The sequence below is a fragment of the Aspergillus oryzae genome, chromosome 2 (genome assembly GCF_000184455.2).
Source record: "Aspergillus oryzae RIB40 DNA, chromosome 2".
Classification (NCBI taxonomy): Eukaryota; Fungi; Ascomycota; class Eurotiomycetes; order Eurotiales; family Aspergillaceae; genus Aspergillus; species Aspergillus oryzae.
In genome coordinates this window covers 5,342,129-5,365,176 of record NC_036436.1, presented here as the reverse complement: position 1 = coordinate 5,365,176, position 23,048 = coordinate 5,342,129, and the positions used below count along the sequence as shown (strand labels likewise).

The 23,048-nt window shown below is 49.2% G+C and overlaps 7 protein-coding genes across 7 annotated transcripts; 5 read left to right on the top strand and 2 right to left on the bottom strand.

Moving 5' to 3' along the window:
- Window positions 1-421: 421 nt before the first annotated feature.
- On the top strand, window positions 422-1,611 carry rfeF (putative transcription factor RfeF; the record flags this gene model as incomplete). Its single annotated transcript, XM_023235217.1, has 3 exons — window positions 422-466; window positions 572-818; window positions 1,541-1,611. The coding sequence occupies 3 exons, from the start codon at window positions 422-424 to the stop codon at window positions 1,609-1,611; spliced, it is 363 nt and encodes a 120-aa protein (XP_023090256.1).
- Window positions 1,612-2,185: 574 nt separating this feature from the next.
- Window positions 2,186-8,552, top strand: AO090003001200 (aminophospholipid-translocating P4-type ATPase DNF3; the record flags this gene model as incomplete). Its single annotated transcript, XM_023235216.1, has 2 exons — window positions 2,186-2,191; window positions 4,176-8,552. The coding sequence occupies 2 exons, from the start codon at window positions 2,186-2,188 to the stop codon at window positions 8,550-8,552; spliced, it is 4,383 nt and encodes a 1,460-aa protein (XP_023090255.1).
- A 4,068-nt stretch (window positions 8,553-12,620) lies between these two features.
- Window positions 12,621-14,495, top strand: AO090003001199 (homeobox domain-containing protein; the record flags this gene model as incomplete). The annotated part of the gene is made up of 2 exons (XM_001820231.3): window positions 12,621-12,952; window positions 13,010-14,495. 2 exons carry the CDS (start codon window positions 12,621-12,623, stop codon window positions 14,493-14,495), a joined length of 1,818 nt encoding a protein of 605 aa, XP_001820283.1.
- Window positions 14,496-15,430: 935 nt separating this feature from the next.
- On the bottom strand, window positions 15,431-16,177 carry AO090003001198 (phosphatidylglycerophosphatase; the record flags this gene model as incomplete). Its single annotated transcript, XM_001820230.1, has 1 exon — window positions 15,431-16,177. The coding sequence occupies one exon, from the start codon at window positions 16,175-16,177 to the stop codon at window positions 15,431-15,433; it is 747 nt and encodes a 248-aa protein (XP_001820282.1).
- Window positions 16,178-16,491: 314 nt separating this feature from the next.
- Window positions 16,492-17,104, top strand: AO090003001197 (putative small nuclear ribonucleoprotein SmD3; the record flags this gene model as incomplete). Its single annotated transcript, XM_001820229.3, has 4 exons — window positions 16,492-16,548; window positions 16,632-16,692; window positions 16,749-16,878; window positions 17,002-17,104. 4 exons carry the CDS (start codon window positions 16,492-16,494, stop codon window positions 17,102-17,104), a joined length of 351 nt encoding a protein of 116 aa, XP_001820281.1.
- A 601-nt stretch (window positions 17,105-17,705) lies between these two features.
- On the top strand, window positions 17,706-19,170 carry AO090003001196 (adaptin-binding domain-containing protein; the record flags this gene model as incomplete). Its single annotated transcript, XM_023235215.1, has 4 exons — window positions 17,706-18,210; window positions 18,265-18,606; window positions 18,717-18,998; window positions 19,148-19,170. 4 exons carry the CDS (start codon window positions 17,706-17,708, stop codon window positions 19,168-19,170), a joined length of 1,152 nt encoding a protein of 383 aa, XP_023090254.1.
- A 132-nt stretch (window positions 19,171-19,302) lies between these two features.
- Window positions 19,303-20,117, bottom strand: AO090003001195 (protein tyrosine phosphatase-like domain-containing protein; the record flags this gene model as incomplete). Its single annotated transcript, XM_001820227.3, has 3 exons — window positions 19,303-19,370; window positions 19,424-19,563; window positions 19,627-20,117. The coding sequence occupies 3 exons, from the start codon at window positions 20,115-20,117 to the stop codon at window positions 19,303-19,305; spliced, it is 699 nt and encodes a 232-aa protein (XP_001820279.1).
- Between the last annotated feature and the right edge of the window lie 2,931 nt (window positions 20,118-23,048).

Here is a 23,048-nt window from a genome sequence, read left to right as displayed (position 1 = left end):
GTTGGTCTCACGTGTCCGTTTCCAAGGTCTGACGCCGCTGGGGACAGGTCTGAAGAATAAGGTTCTGGATCCTCAGGTCGTGGGACCTGCCCGGGCAGGCCGCTTACAGAAGCCGGTACTGATCATTACCATTACGGACGGGCAGCCAGCTGGTGAACCCCTTGACTGCGTGGCTAACTCGATTCGCTATGCTGTTGACGAGGTATCGCGGACTCCATTTGGGCGAGGTGCTGTTTCTTTCCAGTTCTCGCAGGTGGGCAATGATTCCAAAGCACGTGATTTCCTATCCAGTTTGGACGAGGACCCAAGCATTGGAAATCTGATTGACTGCACTTCAAGTGGGTTTCTCATACAATTTGTGTCAAGTTAATGGAGCTGTGCGCTGATATACCTGGCAGATTTCGAGGTCGAGCAAGACGAGATGTCTCGCGCCGTTCCCCCTGTGTATTTGACGCGAGAGCTTTGGGTAAGTAGACACTGCGCCAGCAAAATCCCATGAACATTGCACACTGATAATTCCCAGTGCGCTAAATTGATGCTTGGTGCTATTGATTCCTCATATGATACCAAGGACGAGAAGGCCGCTGGCCGTGCTGGGCCTGGAGGGCCTCAAGGACCTGGCGGACCTGGGGGGTTCGGAGGACCTCAAGGGCCTGGTGGACCGGGCGGATTCCGGGGACCGGGCGGACCTCCTCCAGGACCTCAAGGACCTCCACCAGGCCAGTACGGTGGCTATAACCCGGGGCCTGGATACGGCCAGCGAGGAAACCCTAACCAACCCCCACCACCCGGTCCATATGGCCCAGGACCGGGATATGGTCAAGCACCTTATCCTCCTAGCCAGGGCCAGGGCCCACCACCTGGTTATGGACAGCCACAGCCGTATGGTGGATACGGAACTCCCCCTCCTTCTGCTGGATATGGACAACCGCCCGCTGGTGCCACGAGAGGCTATCCTCCACCGCAGAGCCCTTACGGATACGCTCCCCCTCCGCCACCGCGGTACTAGATGAACGGGTATGGTGCAGGACGGGAAGGGGCTTCTCTCGGAAAGGCAGGACGTCTGGTTGTATCCATTATGATTACGATTTCCTTACTTATTCACTTCTACGGCGCTTGGCCTAAATTGACTAAAAGCTACTGGTGCGGCGGAATTGGTCAATGGTTAAGGATAGAGCATACGTCGATATTATCTTTACTGCGCGCAACGTCTGTATTTCGAATGGGAGCTACATCGGCATGAAATTTAGGTATTACATGATTGATGAGATAGAATATCGCCATGGACATTGTCGGAAAATCACTAGTATGTCGTAGGTACCTGTAGCTATCCAATGTTTTGCTAGGGTCGGAAGTTGTTCCCGCCCGTTGAATGACGTCGATGGAGATGTAGAGTTAGCAACTAACTATGATGATCCACTTGGCACTATACCTCAATGGGACCGTTCATTGCTCCATGCGACCACGTGATCCAATGTTGTCCCACTGAGCAGGATTCATGATGAGGTTAGTAGTGGTGGTGTGGACAATGAGTCAATAGCGATGATTTTGTTATACTTCCTGTTTCTTTTTCTTTTTCTTTTCTCTCTTGTTTCGTTTGTGAAAGTTTAAAATATGTCTGCCTGGTTCAAAGGTTCGGGATCACAACATTAGGGTGGCCTCAATCGTTGAAGATGTCAGCCTAAATTGGTTCCCCAGAGGAAGAATCCATGTCGACTTTGTGCGCCCTGATGACAAGGTTCAGTCACTTCAGGTTGGCCCCGCCTCTGGGCCTAGTTTATTTCTCATTCCTTGGAATCCTTGCCACCACTGGTGACCACTCACCTACATACCCACAAGGCTGCGTAAAATGCACGCGCGTGGGTGGCCAGTCTGCCACGCACAGTGGGTTTGACAATCGTAGGATTCAACTTCCGGGGGGTCGACCCCGGGGATCCTGAGTGAAGATTCCATCGGTACGTGGGAGGCTATCTGGAATGATTGGAAGACATGCCGCCACTGAACCCTGGGTTGGGTGACAGGTTCAACCAACTGTTCTCTGAAGGCTGTGCATTGTACCAGATAAAAGTGTTGTGGGAGAAACAATTTTTTTTTTATTTTACTCTTGGGCTAAAGTACAATAGAAGAGAAAATCATAAAGATTCTGTGGTCTTTTGTTCTCTAATCTGGTATGGATTCCATAGTAATGGCTGTAAGCTTTTCTGCTAAAGCACAGTAAGCAAGTATGCATGCAACTAAGAGAAGAGAAGCAAACAGCGTTGCAAGCATGCCACCTTGACGTAGCACATGGGCATGGGAAGAAATTCTTATTTGATTGACGGGAGAATTGTAACCCCAAGTGGTAGTATAAGTGGGTGACGATTGCCAATGAGGCCATTCATTATCGTATTTGGGTTCCCGGATTGCGTTGACTTGCGTGGCCCCCTCCAAGCCACCGCTTTGATCCAACCAAGTCCTTGACTGGTCGGCGGGTAATTTAAGGTCGTTCTGTACAGTTTTCTCCACAGGCGCCCGTCGAAAAATTATCGAAGGCCGTCTTGGTAGTATCGCTAAGTTAACTAGTGGGAGGGTCCCCTTGACCGCTGCAGGGACTAAATTACGAGGGGTGGGAAGGATTTTCTACGACTCATTTTATTAGACTTTACTTCTTATATTGTTGAGGAAGAAGTTGACCCCAAACGTGGTTCTTCTTGTGTATGTATGTTTTCGTCTTTGATTGCGAGCGCGGAGACATACATACTAATATCGCAGAGGCAAAGTTTAAAGAGAGAAAGAGAATTAAGTCCCCAAAGTGGCGGCTGCTCTATTTTCGGGCATCTTACCGCTTTCGGGAACGGTCATTTGGGTCTCCAAACTCAACCAGAGCAACTAGTTTGCAAAAGGCCTCGACTCGACCCAGTCGCCGCCTGCGGACGACCGTAGGTGTCGACGTTGGCTTCTTCGTTCGTTCGCGGTGGCCTTTGCCATCTCTTCACAGTCTCTTTTCCTTCAGTTTGTTTTGTTGGTACCCCGTTAGATCTGGTATCTTCTTTTCTTTCCTAGTTTATTGTTAGATTGTTGACCTGAAGGTCTTCCCCACAGTCGTTTTTCCTCGAACGTGCGGTTGTCGTGTCATTTATCGCTATAACGGACTGTCGCTATTGTTTCGATATACCATCCTATCATTTTCTATCTTTCTGTACAGGTTATAGCTTGTGCCTCTCGTTGATCGGAGCATCGCTTACTGTCGATTGTAGACGCTGTGCTAGATTATTTACTCCCCGCCCGCTCGATTGAAGAATGCACCAGGTTTTTTCCTTTACTCTTCGCCGATACACCATTCGATTGCAATCCCTCGATTTTGTCCTGTGAATTTAACTTTGCGATACCTGAGAAAGTACTGTATAAGATCAGTAGCGTTATTGGACGAACCGAACCATTGCGCAATTCAGCCGGGAGGCTATTGAAGGAGAACTATTCTCGCTATGCCCAACCAGGATGCGAGGGCCGAAGCGAACCGGGACGCGCAGGGAGCGACGTCTGATGAAGGTCATATAGTGGTGGAAGAAGTATCGGGGCAGGACTCTAGCCGGGGCTCAGCGCTCCCGAGGAGCCATTCCATTAGTGTTCCGTCGCGGCATAGTATCAGTCAAGAACGGCCGTCTATTGCCCCTTCACGAACACTATCAGACTCCGGACGGAGGAATTCCCACCAGCCCCGCGTTCGCTTCTCAGCTGATCTCGAGCGCCCCCTCGTGGAAGAGCCTAGGATTTCCAATCATAATAGGAGGAGTTCCAGAGGCTTGACTATTGACACTAGCATTACCCGAGACGATCGTTTGTCAGTTAGATCCCCAGAACATAGAACGATATCCCCCCTTTCCCCACGCTCGGCACTGTCACCTCCATCACCGCAAAGCCCAGACTCAGGTCGCTCGCGATCGCGCAATCGCGGGTATTCGCTTCGACGGACTATTTTCGCGAAGAATATTGTCTCAGCAACTTCCCCCGGGGCTGTCTCACCCAATGACATTGAACTGGCTCAGCCTGTGAGCCCGCAGCAGGAAACTTCTACGGAAAATGAACAGATTTCACGGAAATCGAGCGACGGCGCAGGTCAAGGTGCTCTTACGGGGGGTGGTCAATATGAGCGCAAGTCGACCGAGGATGAAAAACAGGAGGTAATTGTTACTCAGACTTCAGCACCTGAGCATAGTCCTGTTCATATTGATGATACCTCGACGGCATATTTTTCCTCTGACCCATCGGAAGATCTCAAGGGAGGTAGGCACATGTCTACCAGTATCGCATATGAGAAATGGCTAAAGAGACGGGCTGCCATTACTGGAATTAAGGCTCGGTATGAAGCATTCATGGAGTCCGCTCGCAAAACAATTCTTCGGATCAAAGATATACCTCCAAGCAAGGATGGCCGCCATATTGTTCTTGACCCTACTAGGACAGAGGAATTGATCGATGAGAGGACCGGAAGGCCCTACTGTGGAAATTGGATTCGATCTAGTCGTTACAGCCTCTGGAGTTTCTTTCCCCGACAACTTTTCGCTCAATTCACTAAGCTAGCAAACTTCTACTTCCTTGTGGTGGCTATTTTGCAGATGATTCCTGGCTTGAGTACGACGGGTTCCTTCACTACTCTGGTCCCACTGTTGATCTTCGTTGGCATCTCTATGGGGAAGGAAGGCTTTGACGACTGGCGTCGCTATCGCTTGGACAAAGAAGAGAACAACCGCTATGCGCCCGTTTTGCGTCCAGGTGCCGGAATAATGTCCCAATCCTCGTCTAGTGATAACATCTCCGTTGCCAGTGACGCCCAGGATTGGTCTCTGGTGAAGTGGAAAGATATCAAGGTCGGGGATGTTGTGAAGCTGGAGCGTGATCAGCCTGTGCCAGCGGATATGGTTCTGCTCCATGCAGACGGGCCCAACGACATCGCTTACATTGAAACAATGGCTTTAGATGGTGAGACAAACCTCAAAAACAAGCAGCCTTGTCAACCAGTTGCCAAGGTGTGTGCAACAGTCGATGGCATTTGCAGCAATGCCATGCACTTCGCTGTCGAGGATCCCAATTTGGATCTCTATAAGTTTGATGGCAATGTTACGGTTGCCGAGGGCGAAAAAATGCCACTGACGAACAACGAGGTTATCTACCGTGGTAGCATTATGCGTAATACGGAGCAGGCGATCGGTATGGTTATCTACACTGGCGAGGAGTGTAAAATCCGAATGAACGCGAACAAGAATCCTCGAATCAAGTCACCTGCGCTTCAGGCCCGTGTCAACCGGGTAGTCATGCTGATTGTACTACTGGTGGTCGTGCTGGCGGTCGCCTGCACCGTCGCATACATTTACTGGTCAGACGATGTTGAGCAAAACTCTTGGTACCTTGACAAGGCAAACGTGTCCTATGGTCCAATATTCACCTCGTTCCTGATCATGTTCAACACCATGATTCCTATCTCACTCTACGTGAGTATGGAAATTGTCAAGGTTGCGCAGATGCTGATGCTGAACGCTGATATCGACATGTATGACCCGGAGAGTGACACGCCAATCGAGGCACGGACATCTACTATCAACGAAGAATTGGGCCAAGTCAGCTACATTTTTTCCGACAAAACCGGCACCTTGACAAACAACTCGATGCGCTTCCGCAAGATGAGTGTTGCCGGTACTGCCTGGTATCACGACTTTGACCTACGTGAAGAGGAGGCGAGAGAAGGAGGTCGAGAAAAGCTCATCCACAAAAAGCGGAGTTTCAAAGGCAAGAAGTCTATGACCCGTAAGTCTAATGTGTCCGAGGCTAGGTCTCATCTCGCAAGACCTAGCTCGACGTCAGTTGCCGACAAGACACGGAAGCCCGGTCGACCGGTGCTCGACTATCGTACAGCTGACATGGTCAAGTACATCCAACGCAAACCTTACACCTTATTTGCCCGCAAGGCGAAAATGTTCGTCCTGGCCATTGCCCTATGCCACACGTGTATTCCGGAAAGCGATGAGCTTGGGAATACTTCCTTCCAGGCAGCATCGCCCGATGAATTGGCTTTAGTCATGGCCGCCCAAGAACTCGGATATCTCGTCACAGACCGGCAGCCAAATACCCTAACGGTCCGGACATACCTCAATGGCCCCGATGGGCCAGCCTCTGAAGAGACCTACGAGATTCTAGATGTGATAGAATTTTCGAGTGCTCGTAAGCGGATGTCGGTTGTGGTGCGAATGCCCGATCAGCGAATTTGCTTGTTTTGCAAGGGTGCGGATAGCATTCTGATGCAGTTACTCAAACGAGCAGCTCTTGCGCAAGAGAAGGCGGTTGAAATTGAAAGACGCGCCAGCAAACGCAAGGCAGCCGAAGCAAGTGAAATCATCAGGCGAAACAGCGAGTATCAGGCTCGGAACAGTGGAGTTCGCACCAGCTTGAGTCGACCTAGCATGACACACAGGCGTTCTAGTGTTTCTGGGCGGCATATGTCCACACTACGGGAAAGTATCGATGTTTGGCTTCGTGACAGGGAGACGGATGGCGGTATTCTGAATAGGGGGAACGATGCCGAGTATTATAGCCCGCGACCTTCGGCGCAGATAGGACGGCCATCTACTACCATGTCGGACTCGGGAAGCTCAGTTAACGATGATGATGAAGAAGATTTGGTGGAGGAAGCCCTGGTAGTCAATGAGGAGGCTGTTTTTGAAAGATGCTTCCAGCACCTCAATGACTTCGCCACCGAAGGCTTGCGGACTCTGTTATACGGTCACCGTTTCCTTGATGAAGCTTCGTACAACACCTGGAAGACAGCCTATCGTGAGGCGTGTACCAGCCTTGACGATCGACAGGAGAAGATCGAGAAGGTCGGTGAGCAGCTTGAACAGCAACTCGAGTTAACTGGGGCAACAGCCATCGAAGACAAGCTGCAGAAAGGCGTGCCCGAGGCTATTGATAAGCTGCGTCGAGCCAACATCAAGCTATGGATGTTGACTGGTGATAAGCGCGAGACAGCCATTAATGTTGGACATTCATGCCGTCTGGTGAAGGACTACTCGACCCTAGTTATCCTTGATCAAGAGACCGGCGAGGTTGAGCGATCTATTGTGAAATTCACCTCGGATCTTACCCAAGGGACCGTGGCCCATTCGGTAGTTGTGGTGGACGGACAAACGTTGTCAATGATTGAGGCAGACGAAACTCTAAGAGCACGCTTCTTCAAGCTTGCCATCCTCGTCGATTCGGTCATTTGCTGCCGCGCAAGTCCTAAACAGAAAGCGTTCCTTGTACACTCGATCCGGAAGCAGGTGAAGGATTCGATCACTCTTGCGATTGGCGATGGTGCCAACGACATCGCCATGATCCAAGAGGCACATGTTGGCATAGGCATTACGGGCAAAGAAGGGTTGCAGGCAGCACGTATTTCAGACTACTCGATTGCGCAATTCCGGTTCTTGTTGAAACTGCTCCTTGTCCACGGCCGATGGAACTATATGCGGGCCTGCAAGTATACACTGGGAACATTCTGGAAAGAAATGCTGTTTTACTTGACTCAGGCGCTTTATCAACGCTGGAATGGCTACACAGGTACCAGTTTGTACGAGCCGTGGAGCTTGAGTATGTTTAACACCCTTTTCACATCCCTGGCTGTGATCTTCCTGGGTATATTCACCAAGGATCTGGCCGCGTCGACTCTCTTGGCTGTTCCGGAATTGTACACCAAAGGCCAGCAACATGGTGGCTTTAACATCAAGTTATATTTGGGCTGGACATTCATGGCTACTTGCGAGGCGATGATCGTCTACTTTACCATGTTTGGTCTATGGGCAAATGTGATGTTCACCCATACGGGAAGCGACATCTTTTCGTCTGGCCTCCTCACATACACGGCCTGCGTCATCATTATCAATACCAAGTTACAGGCGTTGGAAGTGCACAACAAGACGTATTTGTCGCTCGCTGTGTTCATTATTTCGGTTGGGGGCTGGTTTGTGTGGGACATGATCTTGTCCCGCCAATACAACTTCGGTTCTGGAGACGGTATCTACCACGTGCCCGGCAACTTCATCTTCCAGTCCGGCCATGATCTGGCCTTCTGGGTGATTTTACTTCTGACGGTGGTGGCTGTCATCGTGTTTGAGGTTACGGTCAGCGCAGTGCGGGCCAATCTCTTCCCGACTGATGTGGATATCTTCCAAGAGTATGAGCAAGATTTGGAGATCCGTAAGAGATTCGAAGAAGCCGCGGCATCAGAGCTGCAGCAAGGCTGGGACCACGGCAGCAAGAAGTCTAGCCTTGAGCTGGCACGCGAAGCGGAAATGGAGGCACGGGAGAAACAAGTACAAGAACTGCTCTCCCGGCCGAGAGTGATGACCAAGACAGGATCTGGTCCGATGGGAACGGAGACGGAGGTGGAATTGGCCGGTTACAACAGCAGCGCTGACCATGTTGCCGACCGTTCGAATCCGATGACAGAAGATGAGGTGATGAACACTCCTCGACGATCGGTTGAGATTCACGAGTTGTTTACGAAGGGCTTCGGAGCGATCCGGAAGGGACAGTTGTAGGGATTCCCTTCGCGTACATTGTTATTGTTTTTGAATCATACCATGTCATTGAATCTTTCTTTTCTCAAAAGCGTGCAGGCGTTTGGAAGTGGATACCCCATGGGACAGTCACTCATTTCTTTTGGCTTGAACGTTACATCGTGTACATTAATGGCGAGAAAATATCCATATGCACATTGCTGTTGTATAATAGAAAGGAATCGGCCCTGGATCCAGTCTCCATCTGACAATCCTTCGTATGAGCGTAGCGCGCAATAGTCCACCGAGTAGCGTGACAGATAGAGCTGGGGAGACATCACCGCCGAAGTTATCCTAGCAATAGCAATTACTACGGAGTACTTACTACTACTAGTAGTCAATAGATAGGAGGAAACAACATGCACTTGGTACGAGTCGCCAACATCCGAATCCCGAGCCAGAAAAGAAAAAAGAGAGACTAAATACGGAGTAAAACCCAAAAAGAAAAACGAAGGAAACGGACATGGTCAATGCAACAGCAACGGCGCAGAAAGAGTCCAGCCACTATTGAAACCAAATGGGTCACGATCTGACTCGGAAGGATCGTGTCGAATAACTCTTTTTGCCTTCGGTAGTCGGCAACGGCGCCAGGCAAGGGATTCCGGATATTAATTAGTAGTTTCGAAAGAGATCCCTCGTCGCGTGCAGAAGGCGTGCGCGCTCACCTCTTGATTCGGACTAAGCCGATACGGCTTTCCAGGTTAACATTTCTCTGACTCTCTGACTTGTGATTTGTGGAGCTGTTGCATAACCACCACCCACGTACAGTCCCCCACGGGTACCTACAGATCGACCCTGCAGAGATGAAACAATAGTCGGTTGTTTAAATGATGGCTAGGATGATTGCCTGGTACGAGGCAGCAAGGATGGGGTGATTTTCTTTTGCCTTTTTCTTTTCTTTTTTCTTTTTTCTTTTTTTTCTTCGTCTGTTTCTTTGTTCGTGGATGTGTTACTTGAGGTGAGTACTATGGAGGGAGGGATTCGGTGATGATTGATCGAGCTGAACAGTCGTGCCTACTAAATATCCTAGAGGATTTGTCCAGTGTAACTAGTCAGAGGTTAAGTTTAACTAGTCCTCGTAGTTCTTTCCCCCCTCTTCACTGATAGGTAAGAACTGGAGGTCAAGTCCGTCCCAGCCATGACCTTCTTTACCTTTGCTTCCCCCGTTAAAGGAAAGAACCCCCTATTCGAGTTAGGCTGGGACTGGGTCGATGGGACCAGACCGGTCTTAGTCAGGAACGCATTCCTGTGGCTGAGTGATCTTGGACCAATCGGCGCGTGGGAAAAGTGCACGGATCATCGTCTTTGTGGGGGTGTAGGTTTTTTAAACTGGTTAGCTTGGAGGGGGACTGCTTCGCTTCCTGTTCTTGTTCTTGTTCCTGTTCCTCCTCTGTACGGAGTCCGGAGTACTGGACCTTGGATGTGTCTGAGGCTGGAATGGAGCTTGGGCTGTGGTGAGGGTGGTTTGGTGGTAATTGATGGGATTCCTTGCATATGTATGTATGTATGTGTGGATGTGGATGTGGATGTGTAGGTAGGTGTAATGTGTATATATGTAGGTATAAGTCAGGTACCTAACCTAACATAATATATGTAGCCTAAGGTGGTTACACTTGCTGATATGAGATGGCTTGCGTTGGTACTACTTGCTGTAGGTAACTCCTACTACTGTGACTACAGGTCCTCGGTTGTACCTTGCGACGGGTGGATAAAACAGTGAGCATTGCTGGAATTCATTGGAGGCTTCTAGTCAGGTACACGAGTGTGAAGTCTCCACCCCTGGCGCTGTCATGTCAACCCACCCAATCAGTCGTGGTTGAAATGCGAGGGGAGGGCGGGTACCTGGATCGAATCATGGAATGCGCTGTTCAACCGGCACGGGCGGAACCCGTGGTTCAACCCTCGGGGGGAGGCGAACACAAGAGAAAAGAGAAAAGAGAAAAGGAATAGGAAAATCCTAAGAAAATCACATATTAATAGAAAGAGTTCCACGATTACCCTTACCGAAACGGGTAGGTCGGTCATTGGCACCCGGTCCCAAGTCTGCTTACCGACCGGACTTCTGTGGAACTCCTTTTGAGAAGGGGGAAAAAGGATCACAACCGAATTGAACGACGGAGTACTTTTCCCACCACTTCTTTTTTTTTTTTTTTCTACCTCCGCCTCACGAACGGGCAAATCGACTTGAGGCTGGAAATGGTTCGGCTCTACAGTGGCAGGGTCGTCTTGGCTTTGACTCGTAGGGCAAAATCTTGTAAATCTGTAACAGTAGTATCGTCATAACTACCGTTCACTCGGCAAAAGTGTAGATTGGAATGGTGTTGGTGTTTTTTGGTGTGGTTGCTCCACTATCTTGGTTTCCTGAAACCCTTTCTTGCTTTCGCGGATCGCTTCAAGGATGGACCGGTCCAGGTCGTTTACCTTCCCGAATCAATCAAGAAATTATTATTAACGTGTTCCATTCTTTTTTTGTTTGGTTCTCTTTCTCTTTCTCTTTCTCGGTTCTACGTTTCGACGTTGCTTTGCATTGAAACCGGGTCCAGGGACTAGGATAGGGTTATGGTGGTGGTGGTCTGGGGTCTCTTGAACGTGGGACCGTTTTATACGTAACGGTCGAATTCACTGTGACCTTTTGGGATATCCGACGGAGACTTGTCCAGAGACTACTCATGCACTAGATAGTAGATAGTAGATACTGGTTCGGCGTGTAGACCGTAGACGAGGGAGCTGAGTCATATGCAGTTACTATCTTTGGACACCAAAAAGCTCTAGTCGAAAGGTAAACAATCCGATCTTGCACAAATCCGTGAGGCAGGTCGGCTACTGCACCAGAATGATTTCTGACAGAGACCTTACAGAGAGGAGTCCAGTATCTCTGTACAGATGCGTCCCAGCCCATCATTGGAGGGTTGGATATCAGCAGCAGCATTGGGCAGCAGAATCCGATGCAGGGGCCGAAAAACAGGGTGGTGGTGCTGCTGGGTTTGTTGTTTTCTTTCCTTTTTTTTTTTTTTTTTATTTTTATTTTTTCTGCCTCCCCCCTCCCCTTCTGCAACGGGTGTTTGTTTTGAGTGATATACAGATGTCTACATTTTTGAAGTAATTTAAAATCCATAATGTTATACGGAGTGATCGTGAAATTTTGAACCCATCTAACCAGGATTACCACCAACGCAGAAGATCCAACGAAAAAGGGAAAAGGGCGTAAAAACAAGAGAAAAGAGAAAAAGCAAAAAAAAAAAAGAAAAGGAAACGAGGCCCCACGGTCGACTAGTCAGTCAGAAGAGAGTCAGGAACCGCCGATGCCAAAACAGCTAGCGCTCACCCATCCACACTAGGCTAGTTCGAGTATCCCCCATCTCCTGACCATCTTCGAGCCAACCAACAGCCGTCCTCCACCCGTTTGTCTCTCTTCCTCTTCCTCTCTCTCTTCCTCTTCTCTTCTCCTCTTCTCTTCTCTCCTCTCTTTTCTTTCCCCATCGACCATCTTTCTATCGTTCATTTTCCTTTCCTTTTCACTCTTTTGCATTTCTTCACTTCTTACATTCTTTACTTTCATCCCCCCATTCGCTCGCTACAGTCGATCGTTCCACTCTTTTAACGTTCGACTTCACTCTCACGAGCCCTTCGCTTGCTTCCCTCTGGACGGTGAAATAGCCCTCGATTTGTCATCGCGATATCGATCCTCGATTCATGCGATTCGATTAACCGCCACGCTTGCGAAGCCCCTATATACTTTCTACCGTATAAGCTGCCTAGGTCAGCTTTTTATCTTTAGCCCCAATTCGATTACGTTGACGCTTCTGCGACGCGCTCATATTCATTCGTGCTTGAGGCCTGGAATCATAACCGTTTCCAGCCCTAGCACATCCATTCGTTTGAAACATATATCTCTCTCGCGCTTGACGCAGCTTGAGGGACTTGGACATCCCCCTCGACTGTCGGCCGGATCGTCGTCCTCTCTTTTTCGTTCATACTCCCATCTCTCAATTGGTCGATTCTCTTTTCTGAACCCACTTCTACCTTATCTTCGGTCAATCCCTGCAAACAATGTCTTCGACAGACTCCCCTGACCAGTCGACTATGTCGACTACCCCCACCACCACAGCACCGACCACCTCTTCAACTGCCGATTCCACGCCGTCTCCATCCATATCCAATGCCACCACGGCGCCTTCTTCCGCGGCCCGTCGGCCTCAGCGCAAGAGTACTCTGACCCAACAACAGAAGAATAACAAGCGTCAGCGGGCGACTCAAGATCAGCTGGTTACTCTAGAGTTGGAATTCAACAAGAACCCCACCCCTACGGCTGCTACGCGCGAAAGAATCGCCCAGGAAATTAACATGACTGAGCGGTCTGTTCAGATTTGGTTCCAGAACAGGTACGTCGCGCGATTCTTGTTTGCTACAGATGGTCATGTGACTAACGAATAATTTAGGCGCGCAAAGATCAAGATGCTCGCGAAGAAGAGCATTGAAACTGGTGAGGGCTGCGATTCAATCCCAGAGTCTATGCGCCAGTATCTGGCTATGCAATTCGACCCCAGCAAGCCCGGCGCAAGAGATCCGTTCGGCCGCACAGGAGGCTATGGAACCAGTGGCGCTTACCCGAGCGAGTCCACTCCCTCTGGAAAAGTTGTGATCCATCACTTCACATGTCGGTCATTGACCATCGGTAGCTGGCGGCGCATTGGGCAGAACGCGATGGACTTGGTCGTCTTCTACTCCCCCGAAAAAGCCTGCATGACTTACTACATCAACAATGATTCTGCAGGATACAAGATCGAATACCCTTTCGCATACATTAAGAATATCACCTTGGAGTCAGGCGACCAAGGACCACAGCCAAATGGCGCTCCCCCGAGGCCCGGTGGTCTAGTGGTGGAGTTGAACCGACCGCCGCTTTTTTACATGGACTCCTCCAACTCCGGTGGATTTTACCAGTGCGGCGACTTCACAGAAGACCAGCAAGCTAGCCAGATCTTGGTGCACCACCTTGGAGGTCATCCAAAAGTTCTGAGTGTGCAACTCGCCAAGTTGGTGTCGTTGGAGTCGTTCCAGAATCGCTTGGCATACAACAACTTCGCTGTAAATGCGCCCATGTCTCCTCCGTTTATCCAACGCCCTGCTTCGCAGCCAAACCAATTCGCACCGGCATTCATGAACATGATCCCGGAAACTCAGACTCATCTGAACCTTCAGGTTCCCCGTGGACACAGACGTCAACGGAGTCGCTCTGTTCCAGTGGCCGTCGACTTCTCTGCTTTGCAAACGCCTCTTGCTACCTACAATCTGCCACAGACTCCAGTGCATTTCAACCATGCGGATTCCAACATTTTCGCGCCAGTCCCTCAGTCGGCACACCCCTTGGCTGCGAACCTGCGGATTGATACCTCGGCTGCGTACGGCTTCGATCCCCGTACTCACCCCATGTCTGCGACGACGGCGACAGCCTCGCCGTCGGACTTCGCTAGTCCCGGGCTCTTCTCCAATGGAGGCCATGGCGATTCGACCCCTGTCGCAACGACCATGGGAACCTCCTTTAACCTGCCTTTCGTATCCCCTCAAGTTGACTCTTCCAACATGGGGCCACAGTCGGCCTCCCCATATTCGACCGTTAGCCACGCCGATCCTATGATTGCGGATCATTCGCCTCCGCTTTCGAACATGCACGCGTCGCAGGAGATGTACAGCATGAGCAATGAGCACCAGCCGAGCTTTGCGGAAGAGGGCATGCAGATGAATGTGATGTATCCCAAGCAGAACATGAACTTTACCGTTCCAACCTCCATGGGCTTCGAAGGAAACACTTTTGATCTGCCCATGCAGACCTTGTCCGGTCACACCTCTCCAGGTGTTCAGGGCGACTACCAAATGACGTCTATGGAAAACGCCGATCCGAATGCATTCGCCACTGGATCTTGAGTCTTACCTGTGCCACGCCGCTCAGTTTGAACGGCTCCTGGTCTTCGCTTCTTTCCTATGCCGTTTCCAAGTTCACTTGGCAGGATGGCAGTTATTTTCTTTGCTGGGCTTGGTTACCTTGCGCAAGCTCTTCGAATCCCTTTCCAAACGATTGGATGATGTTGTATCCACTGGAGATACCCAACCTTGACCAGTTATTTTCACGTCCCTCTTTGGAGGGATTGGTGGGACTGATGCTTTTCAGTCTCACCAACATACATTGACGAGGATATATCTTCTTTTTCTTCTTTTCTGATATGCACTCAGCGTTATGCTCTTCTCTTGCGCTTTTTTTCTTCTTTCTTCTTTTTTGTTGTATTAATACCCTTCTCTAGGGGCTGGTCCTTGCCACTTTATCAAACACTTGTCCCAGTGATTACTGGGCAATTTTTACTTCTTTTCTTTCTTGCAACTTCTTTTTGAACTTCTTCAACTTACCCTGGACCTTTTTCTTTTTTCATTTGACTTTATATACCTGGTCAGGGCCTTTTAACGTGGTTATGCCAGAAAGTCGCACAATTGGCGAGATTGTTTGAATTCTCATTTGATTGGTGCTTTTGGGTTGGCGGGATTAGGGTTGTTTGCATATTCCCTTTGTTATGGTCATTTGCCTGTCCATGCTTGCGTCTTTGGTTCGGTCTTGCTGTCAGATTGTTGACATCAATACAGCCATGTTGGTTGTCCAAGCGATATTTGTTTAGTTTCTGCGAAGCTGTGAAATTCTTCGCGTGCATACTTTCGAGATCTCTACCAATGTGAATCAGCATCATAAGACAGACTTTTGCAACTCTCACATGACGTGCGTATTAGTTGTAGTTCTTTGCGTAGAAAAGCTCTATCTATCATACATGGGTATTTACAAGTGTCAAGGAACCGGTGGACGATTGCGCCGAAAGCTATTGACGGTCCCAACCATTCGGTGGAGGAGCCTTCAATCCTTTCGACTCCCTCAGATACCTCTCCACCCAAACCTCCATTTTCTCAAGAAGATTCATCCCAGGCCGGACGTCCTTGGGATCCACGCCCTCGGTAACTCCATCACGACACCAAACACTCCACGAGCCCATCCGCGCCGCCATCAACACATCCGTACCCAACCGGTCCCCTACGACGGCAATCTCATCTGCGCCCTTCACCACGCCCCTCTCCCGGAACCACTCCAGCACCTCTTCTCCACAAAACGGCTTCTTTTCACTCCCCTCCGGCAACCGAAACACGGAAATTCGTAGTCCGGACAGGCGCTCTTCAAGCTCGCGCACCTCCGCATCATAGCGCGGGTGTGAACCCGCACGATTAGACACAATTAAGATTGAATCTGGATGTTGCTCGCGGTTGAAGGGAGAGGTGTGTGAGGTGCGGAGGGCATGCAGCTTATCGAGGATCTGCGGAGGGAAGGTCGTGGTTTTGGGGTGGCAGATGGTGTTGTCCTTGTCAAGAACGAGGGCACGGATAGTGGGTGACTTGGTTTTGGATGCATCTGCCGATTGAAGGTTGAGGTTTGCGGCGATTGAGGGACCAACTTGTTCAGGGAGATGCGTTATGGTTGGGATTGTGAGATGGGGGAGGAACTGGGAGGGGCTTTTGAGGAGCGTTTGTACGGCTAGATTGAAGGCGCGGAGATTGGTGTTTGGTGGGTTTGGCATTTTTGTTTATTTTTCTTTCTCTTTTTTCTATTTACTTGGTGTTGTCTTTTTAGTGAAGTGGTGGGATCAGATTAAATATAGGAAGAACTAAAGGAAAGCTCCGTAGCTTATTTATTGGCTGGGCGGAGCAGAGCCGCAAAACTCTCCGCCGACGGAACGTCCATTTCTATCCTACTGACACTGTTTCTTCCACCCTTTGCGCCAGCCGGAGGATTATTGCTCTCACCGAATTCCTGTCGAGATCGAAGGATTCGAACTTATCTGCATCTGTCTTTATCGTCTCTCTCGCGATAACCCCTCCAATCCTCCTCGCAATGGGCAAATTGACCTCCACGATCGGTATCCCGATCAAGCTTCTTAACGAAGCCCAGGTATGTCTTTTGAGCTTCATTGACGCGCCATCGTCTTGCTTGTATCAAATCTTGGTAACTGGAGCTAACGCGCTGCGGTACAGGGCCACGTTGTCACCCTGGAAATCACCTCCGGAGTCGTGTATCGAGGAAAACTTCTCGAGGGTTCGTCGCTCAACTATCGTATCAGGACAAAATAGAAACAAACTGACGAGGAACAGCCGAGGATAACATGAACGTTCAACTGAAGGATATCACGGTCACTGCTCGAGATGGTCGCGTGTCGCATTTGGATCAGGTTTATATTCGCGGAAGCCATGTGAGGTTCTTCATTGTTCCGGATATGTTGCGGTATGTCTTACCCATTTCCATCTCCACTTCTCTTTTTTATTCTCTCCCTTTCCCATCTCTCCTATTCTTTCCGTCTCTCGTCTATCGATTGCAAAATTCAAACTCTAACAAAAAATCAAACAGGAACGCCCCCATGTTCCGCTCACGAGGCCAGCGCGGCCGCGGTGTCGGTCTCGCTCGTGGTAAGGCCACCGTGCAGCGTGCCCGGGGCCAACGGAGGGGTTAGAAAAACGGAAAAATATTCATATCTCATATTAATGGCGTTTGATTTGTGCTTCTTTGTTTCTTTCACGTTGCCGTTTTAACACTTTACATTGGGGCTTTTCCTGAAAAATCCATTCCTGGTTCTACATGGGATTCTTATACCCGCGCATGTTGTGGGACGTTTCTCGTTTTTGACGCTGATGCTGTTTTTGAGTCGTGGGTTGTTGCTGGTGGGTTTTCGTAGATTGAGGGAATGGTGATAAGATAAATTCATTGATATGTGATGTGGGAGACAATCGAACTGATATCGAGCTAAATTTAAGCTTGGGACTGTAATTCTATACCTGGTAAAAGGCAATAGAATAGTCAATCAATCACTATCTTCACATAAAGCATTCCATAAACAATACCAACATAGAGTACGGTAAACACCAGACCATTCCATTCCTCTCCAAGTTAAGACTAAATAACACCCCCCCCCCTCCCCCCCAGCTCCGCAAAATCCATCCACCTCCCCGCTCATCTCCAACTCACCACCAGACCTACACACAACCACCTCCACCACAACCAAGCTCTCATACACGAACAAACAACCCCCAAAGAAAGATAAACCAACAAAAACAATGCCCGAACCAAGCCCACACCCACGAAAACAAGATCCAACCATAATTCCCAACCCCCGCCGCCTCCTCATCCTAACCCCCTCGCAACACTCCCACACCACAATCCCCCCATTCCTCCACTCCTTAACCGGGACACCTGTTGTCGATCCCCCGACCTCGACAATCGACCAAAAGCCAGATACAGATTCTAAGGGCGATACGACAACGACAACAACGACGACGACTACATTCGCAGGCTACACGACACATCCCCCGCTTAAACTCGAGAATAGGTATTATAAAGCTGAGGTGCCGATTTGGGTTGATGAGATTCCTTTGGACAATTCCCCTGGGGATGTGAATGCGAATGTGGATATAGATACACAACATGAACGATCGGGGTTAAACCCCGAAGATAAAGAAGGACAAGGAGAAGGAGACCTCCTCACACCGAAAACATGGCAGAAAGAATTCTCAGGCCCAGAAGCCAAGGTCGTTAGAGATGCTATTGGGGGTGTGGTTATTTGTTTGCGGAATTTGGATCTCTTGTCTCCGTCTACATCTACCTCTACCTCTACAGCTCCATCTACAGAACAAGACATGGAAGAAAGACCGGAGTGGAAGGGTCTGAAGACGTTCCTGGAAGCTGTGGGCTTTGTTAAGGGCGTTATGGATGAGGAGAGAGGGGGATTGGGTGATGTTCTTGGGTTGGTTGTTTTGGTGGGTAGGGGGAGAGAGTCGGGTGTTGGTGCTAGGACTATTTCTGGGGATCCGGATGAGGTCAATGACTTGGGGGAGGAAGAGGTGTTTTCTGTCCCCTGGTGGGAGGATAAATTGTTTGATCTTGGGTTGGTGGGGTTCGAGGTTGTTAATTGGGATCCTAGGGAGGTTGGGCTGAGTGAGGAGAGGGATCGCTTTGGGGGTATGCTTCCTTCCTTTTTCTTTTCTATCTGTTTGGTTGGTTGCTTGATTCTGGTTTAGGTGTTGGATGTTGTGTGAAGGTGTATTTGAATGTATGCTGACATGAAACAGAGTATCAGGGTATGCGAAGGGTGAGGGAGATTCTGGAGACGCATGACTGGGCTTCGACGCCTTCTGGGGAGTCGGGTGGTGTGGACGATGTCGAGGATGAGCTTGAGGGGCATTTGCTTGAGGATGGGTTTGATTTGGAGGTGAACGAGCTGGAACGGGAGATGGTTGGGCTGCGGTTTGCGATAGAGAATGGAGGTGACGATTTAGGTGGGATTGACGGCGATGATGAAATCAAGGTCGAGTCGATGGAGGCGTTGATGCTGAGGATGAAAGCTATTAAAGGTATGTCCTTTTTTCTCCCCTGTTTTTCCAAGGTGCTTATGCGGGTTAGATATGAGTGATGAGTTGCCAGAGAGCGAACGGAAACGATTTGCGGCGAAAGCTGTACGAGATATCATGATGGAGTTATAGTGCAACTACTAGTAGTTAAGGTTCTACTTGTTACGCGTTATGAAATGACGAGTATATAGCCAGCAGTATATCATTACCGATGCGTCTTTTGTAGCATAATCGAACCATCTACACCAAGCCATCTCTTTTGTCATACCAACACCGACTTCATAGCAGCAGTCATCCATGGATGACTCTACTCCGCCCTCTTCTTGAGCACCTTCTTCCTCTGGGCAATCATATGCGTGTACAAGATGTAAGAACCTAACAGATAATCAGCACAGGGCATAAATCTCGGAAGCAAAGCGTAAACCTACCAGGCACATAGATACCCAGAACGACAATCAAGAACCACCGGTACAAAGGGTTAAACTCGGCAGCCGGCTCCAGGGCCTTGACGACCATGACGCACTCACTGGTGATACCAAGAGGATAAAGCACATAGAAAGTGTTGTATCTAAACCTCACCCGTCAGCAAATACTCCTCCAAACAAGACCAATAAGCAAGGGCAAAACATACCTCAACCAAGTCAACCACCCGGGCACACCCGCGCCCATAACCTGCAAGGCAAAGAACCCATACCGAATACACTCGGTCACGCCCCAGGCGCTCAAGCAACCCAGGAATGCATAATCGCCCACCTTAACCGTCTCCGTGGGAGCTCCCACGATACCTGTGCCGTCACCTTGTTCGTGGAACAGGAACATCACACCCCAGATGAGAAGCAGTCGGCTCGCGACCTGCATCGCGGTCGTGGTGACGGGGGCGCGCACGATGCCGAGCAAGCTATGGAAGATCTCCAGGACGGCCAGAGTTTGGGTTGTTGCCAGGAGAGGCCAGAAGATGTCGTTGAAGATGGCGGGAATGTTCTCTGGGGTGTTGGTTGTGAGGAGGTAGAAGCCGCGGAGGGTGCAGGTTGCCCAGAGGGTTAAGCTGGCAGCGTTGTAGCCTAGGAGATACAGCTTTGTGAGGCCTTTGGGGCCCCGAGGAGAAGCGGGTTTGGAAGACATCTTCGATCTTTGCTGTGCTGCTGTTGCTCTTTTTTTCTGGAGTCGTATTTGGATGGCAGCTGTTGAGTGCTTTATCTGGGCTTCCTGCTGCTGACGGTGGATTGTCCCGTGTGCTATATGACACGATTGAGTTATGGGTTTGAGTTAGTAGCAGTAACGGCTGAGAATGCCCCCAGAGCGATACGGTGAAGCAATTGATACCGAACTGGTCGACAGCTGGACAAGGGGGAAGAAAATGAGATGGGGATATGGCTTATGTAATACACGTTGAGATGCCGAGGCTCCAAACAGTTATCAACATATTGAAAACTGTTGGGATTTTGCTAATGTCAATCATGTGTATGCTTAGATGGAAGGACAAAGCTGGAAATCAGTTCCAGTGAAACAGCATAGAGCAGGGACGTATTCAAAATTGGTGTATCATTTTATCGCATGTTCAAGTAGTGTACATTTCGGGTGGAGGTAAAGCCATCCATCGCAACGAATCGCTTATCTTATCGAGAAACCTAGAAGTTTCCTCTCCGTATCTGATGCGCATGTGGCTGCTTAAACGCCGTCTAAGCTTGCGGATGGCGGATGTTTATCTTCTCATGACGTTGGACTAATGGTAGGATAGTGAGAGAGAAATAGTTGTAGTGGGTATCTCCGTATCTTGTAAGGCTGCCAAATCAGATACTCTCGCGTCACGTGTGTTGATCACGCTCGCTGAAATCAGCTTATTCTCGTATATCAGCTGTTCGAGAAGAACAATGAAGAAAAAGAAAAGGGAGGAGCAATAACAATGTACTAGTAGTCAGCATAGTCCCGTCTAGAACATCTCACGTCGATAGTACAATGCTGCACCAAAGCACCGGTCTTTGCGACGTTCACGGAGGTGTGGACAAACGATTCAGAGGGTAGGTACAGTAAGAAGCATGCAAGCTGATGTCATAGGATGTGCCGCTGCATACTCCGTATTGATCACACGCAACACGGTACACTTGAGTGGAACAGAAAACAAACTTATCCGATAGTCTTGTATCAACCCTTGGAAACTGTTAAAGGCCTAAATTTTAGGCCAGCGATGCACACGGTTGAATGCCATTACCCCTGGCCGTTGATGACCCACCCTTTCGTTCGAGAAGCGTACCAGTACCAGACAGATTTCCTCATCGGGTGGTGATAGTCAGGAAAGTTCAGCGAGAATCGGCCGAACGAAAACCATCGGATGGTTGGGTTATCGTGGTCTTTCCAGTCGTCCAGAACTGCTGCACTTGCTCGTATTTTCACCTATAAGAGGAGGATAGTAGGCCGAAAGGCTCCGGAGATTGACAAACAACCCGAATTGGCTTACATGATGACTTAGTACAAGATATTAAGCATAGATGATATCGTACTAGTACTATACGGAGGACGGAGTACGGGACTCGGTAACCCCCTGTACCGCACCGAAGTGTCTGGAAGGCGGCCCAAGCTTTAGACATCTTGGCAGTGCCCCGCCAACGTCAGCGGCGGCCACGGATTGGCGGCATTGTGGCCCCACGCTGATGTCATTTTTTAAGTGCATGGCTCTGATAGGTAGGCTGGGGAACTAGACCCAATAGACCTCCTCGGGTTCATGGATATGCGCTCATAGTCCCCACGGACTTGGGATTTTGTATAAGAACTCGAGCGGAAACCCAAGTGGTTAGAAAAAAGATTTCTTCCACCAAACCAGAATCCAAGGAGAGGAGGGGATTGTGACTGATATTCTAGTCACAGCAGAAAAGGATCATTACCCTTCTGCGTCATGCCATAAATCCATTCTTATCGGATTCTCCTTTATTGTCTTAGCTCATGACACCCCGCAGTATGACACATTGCGACTGAAGGGTTACCTCATTCCTTTTTTTAACCCCCGAATAAACCTACCAGGAGCACGGTACATTCCTTTCCTGTCCAAGCTAAAATTGGATGGTCCCTGAGGGCCCAGAACCTCTTATGCAGAAGGAGTTAGACGTCAACCAGGTTTGGTAAAAAAACAAAAGAAAATGTTTGATGCTACTTTTCTGGTGGCTGGTCTGCGCTATTTTGTCTAAGCGATGATCGTGATCTGAATAAGATTCCGAGGATTGGCAGTATTTTGCGATGACGGAATGAATTATGTTCTTTTTTTCTTTTTTTCTTTTTTCTCTTCTTCTTCTTCTTTTTTTTCCCCCTTTTTTCCTTCTACTTGCATTCTTCGTCACGCTCATTCTCGGACATGGAGCCCAACGATAGACATCATCCAGAAAGAAGTAACTTCCCACGTGCACCACCAATCTTGTAGCATCTATGGTTCTTTGGGGCTGGAAATGATGTAAAAGGGGTTTATTAGTCAGACGAGCAGTCGCTGACCATGGGATCGACATTTTACGGTTAGTTGATAGGATTTCCCACCACTACGTCAGTTGTGGTCCTATGATTTCAGCGTGCATTTGGTGAAAGAGTGGAGATGCTGGCGTCCTTCCCAATAGGGAAGATGGATTCGACCGCATTCCCCGAAAGACACACACACACACTCAAATAACCTCCTCCCACCACTCGGTGATCTGATCACTCATGTGGTATTGGGCATGACCGTGATCCGTCTGATAGGATTTTACAGATCACAAACATCACCGAGGGAAAAGATTGGATAAATTGAGGCTGGAAAAAAGCTGGGCTTGCATGTCTGACTTTTCTCAGATTCCCCACACACTAAAACCAATCAGTCCATTTGGACCGAGTGGGATGTTTGACGGTTGACCTGCTAATGGATATTAACCCAGAAGAAGAGAAAATGAGAAGAAAAAGAGAGATAGGACATAGGGCTGGTCAGTAGATAACTTCTACCACAGAAGAACATTCCTCGTTTCTTTGGGATTGTAGAAGAATGGCCGTGATGGCGAATTCCCAAATACTAAAGTCGACCGGAAAAGAAAGAATGACGCC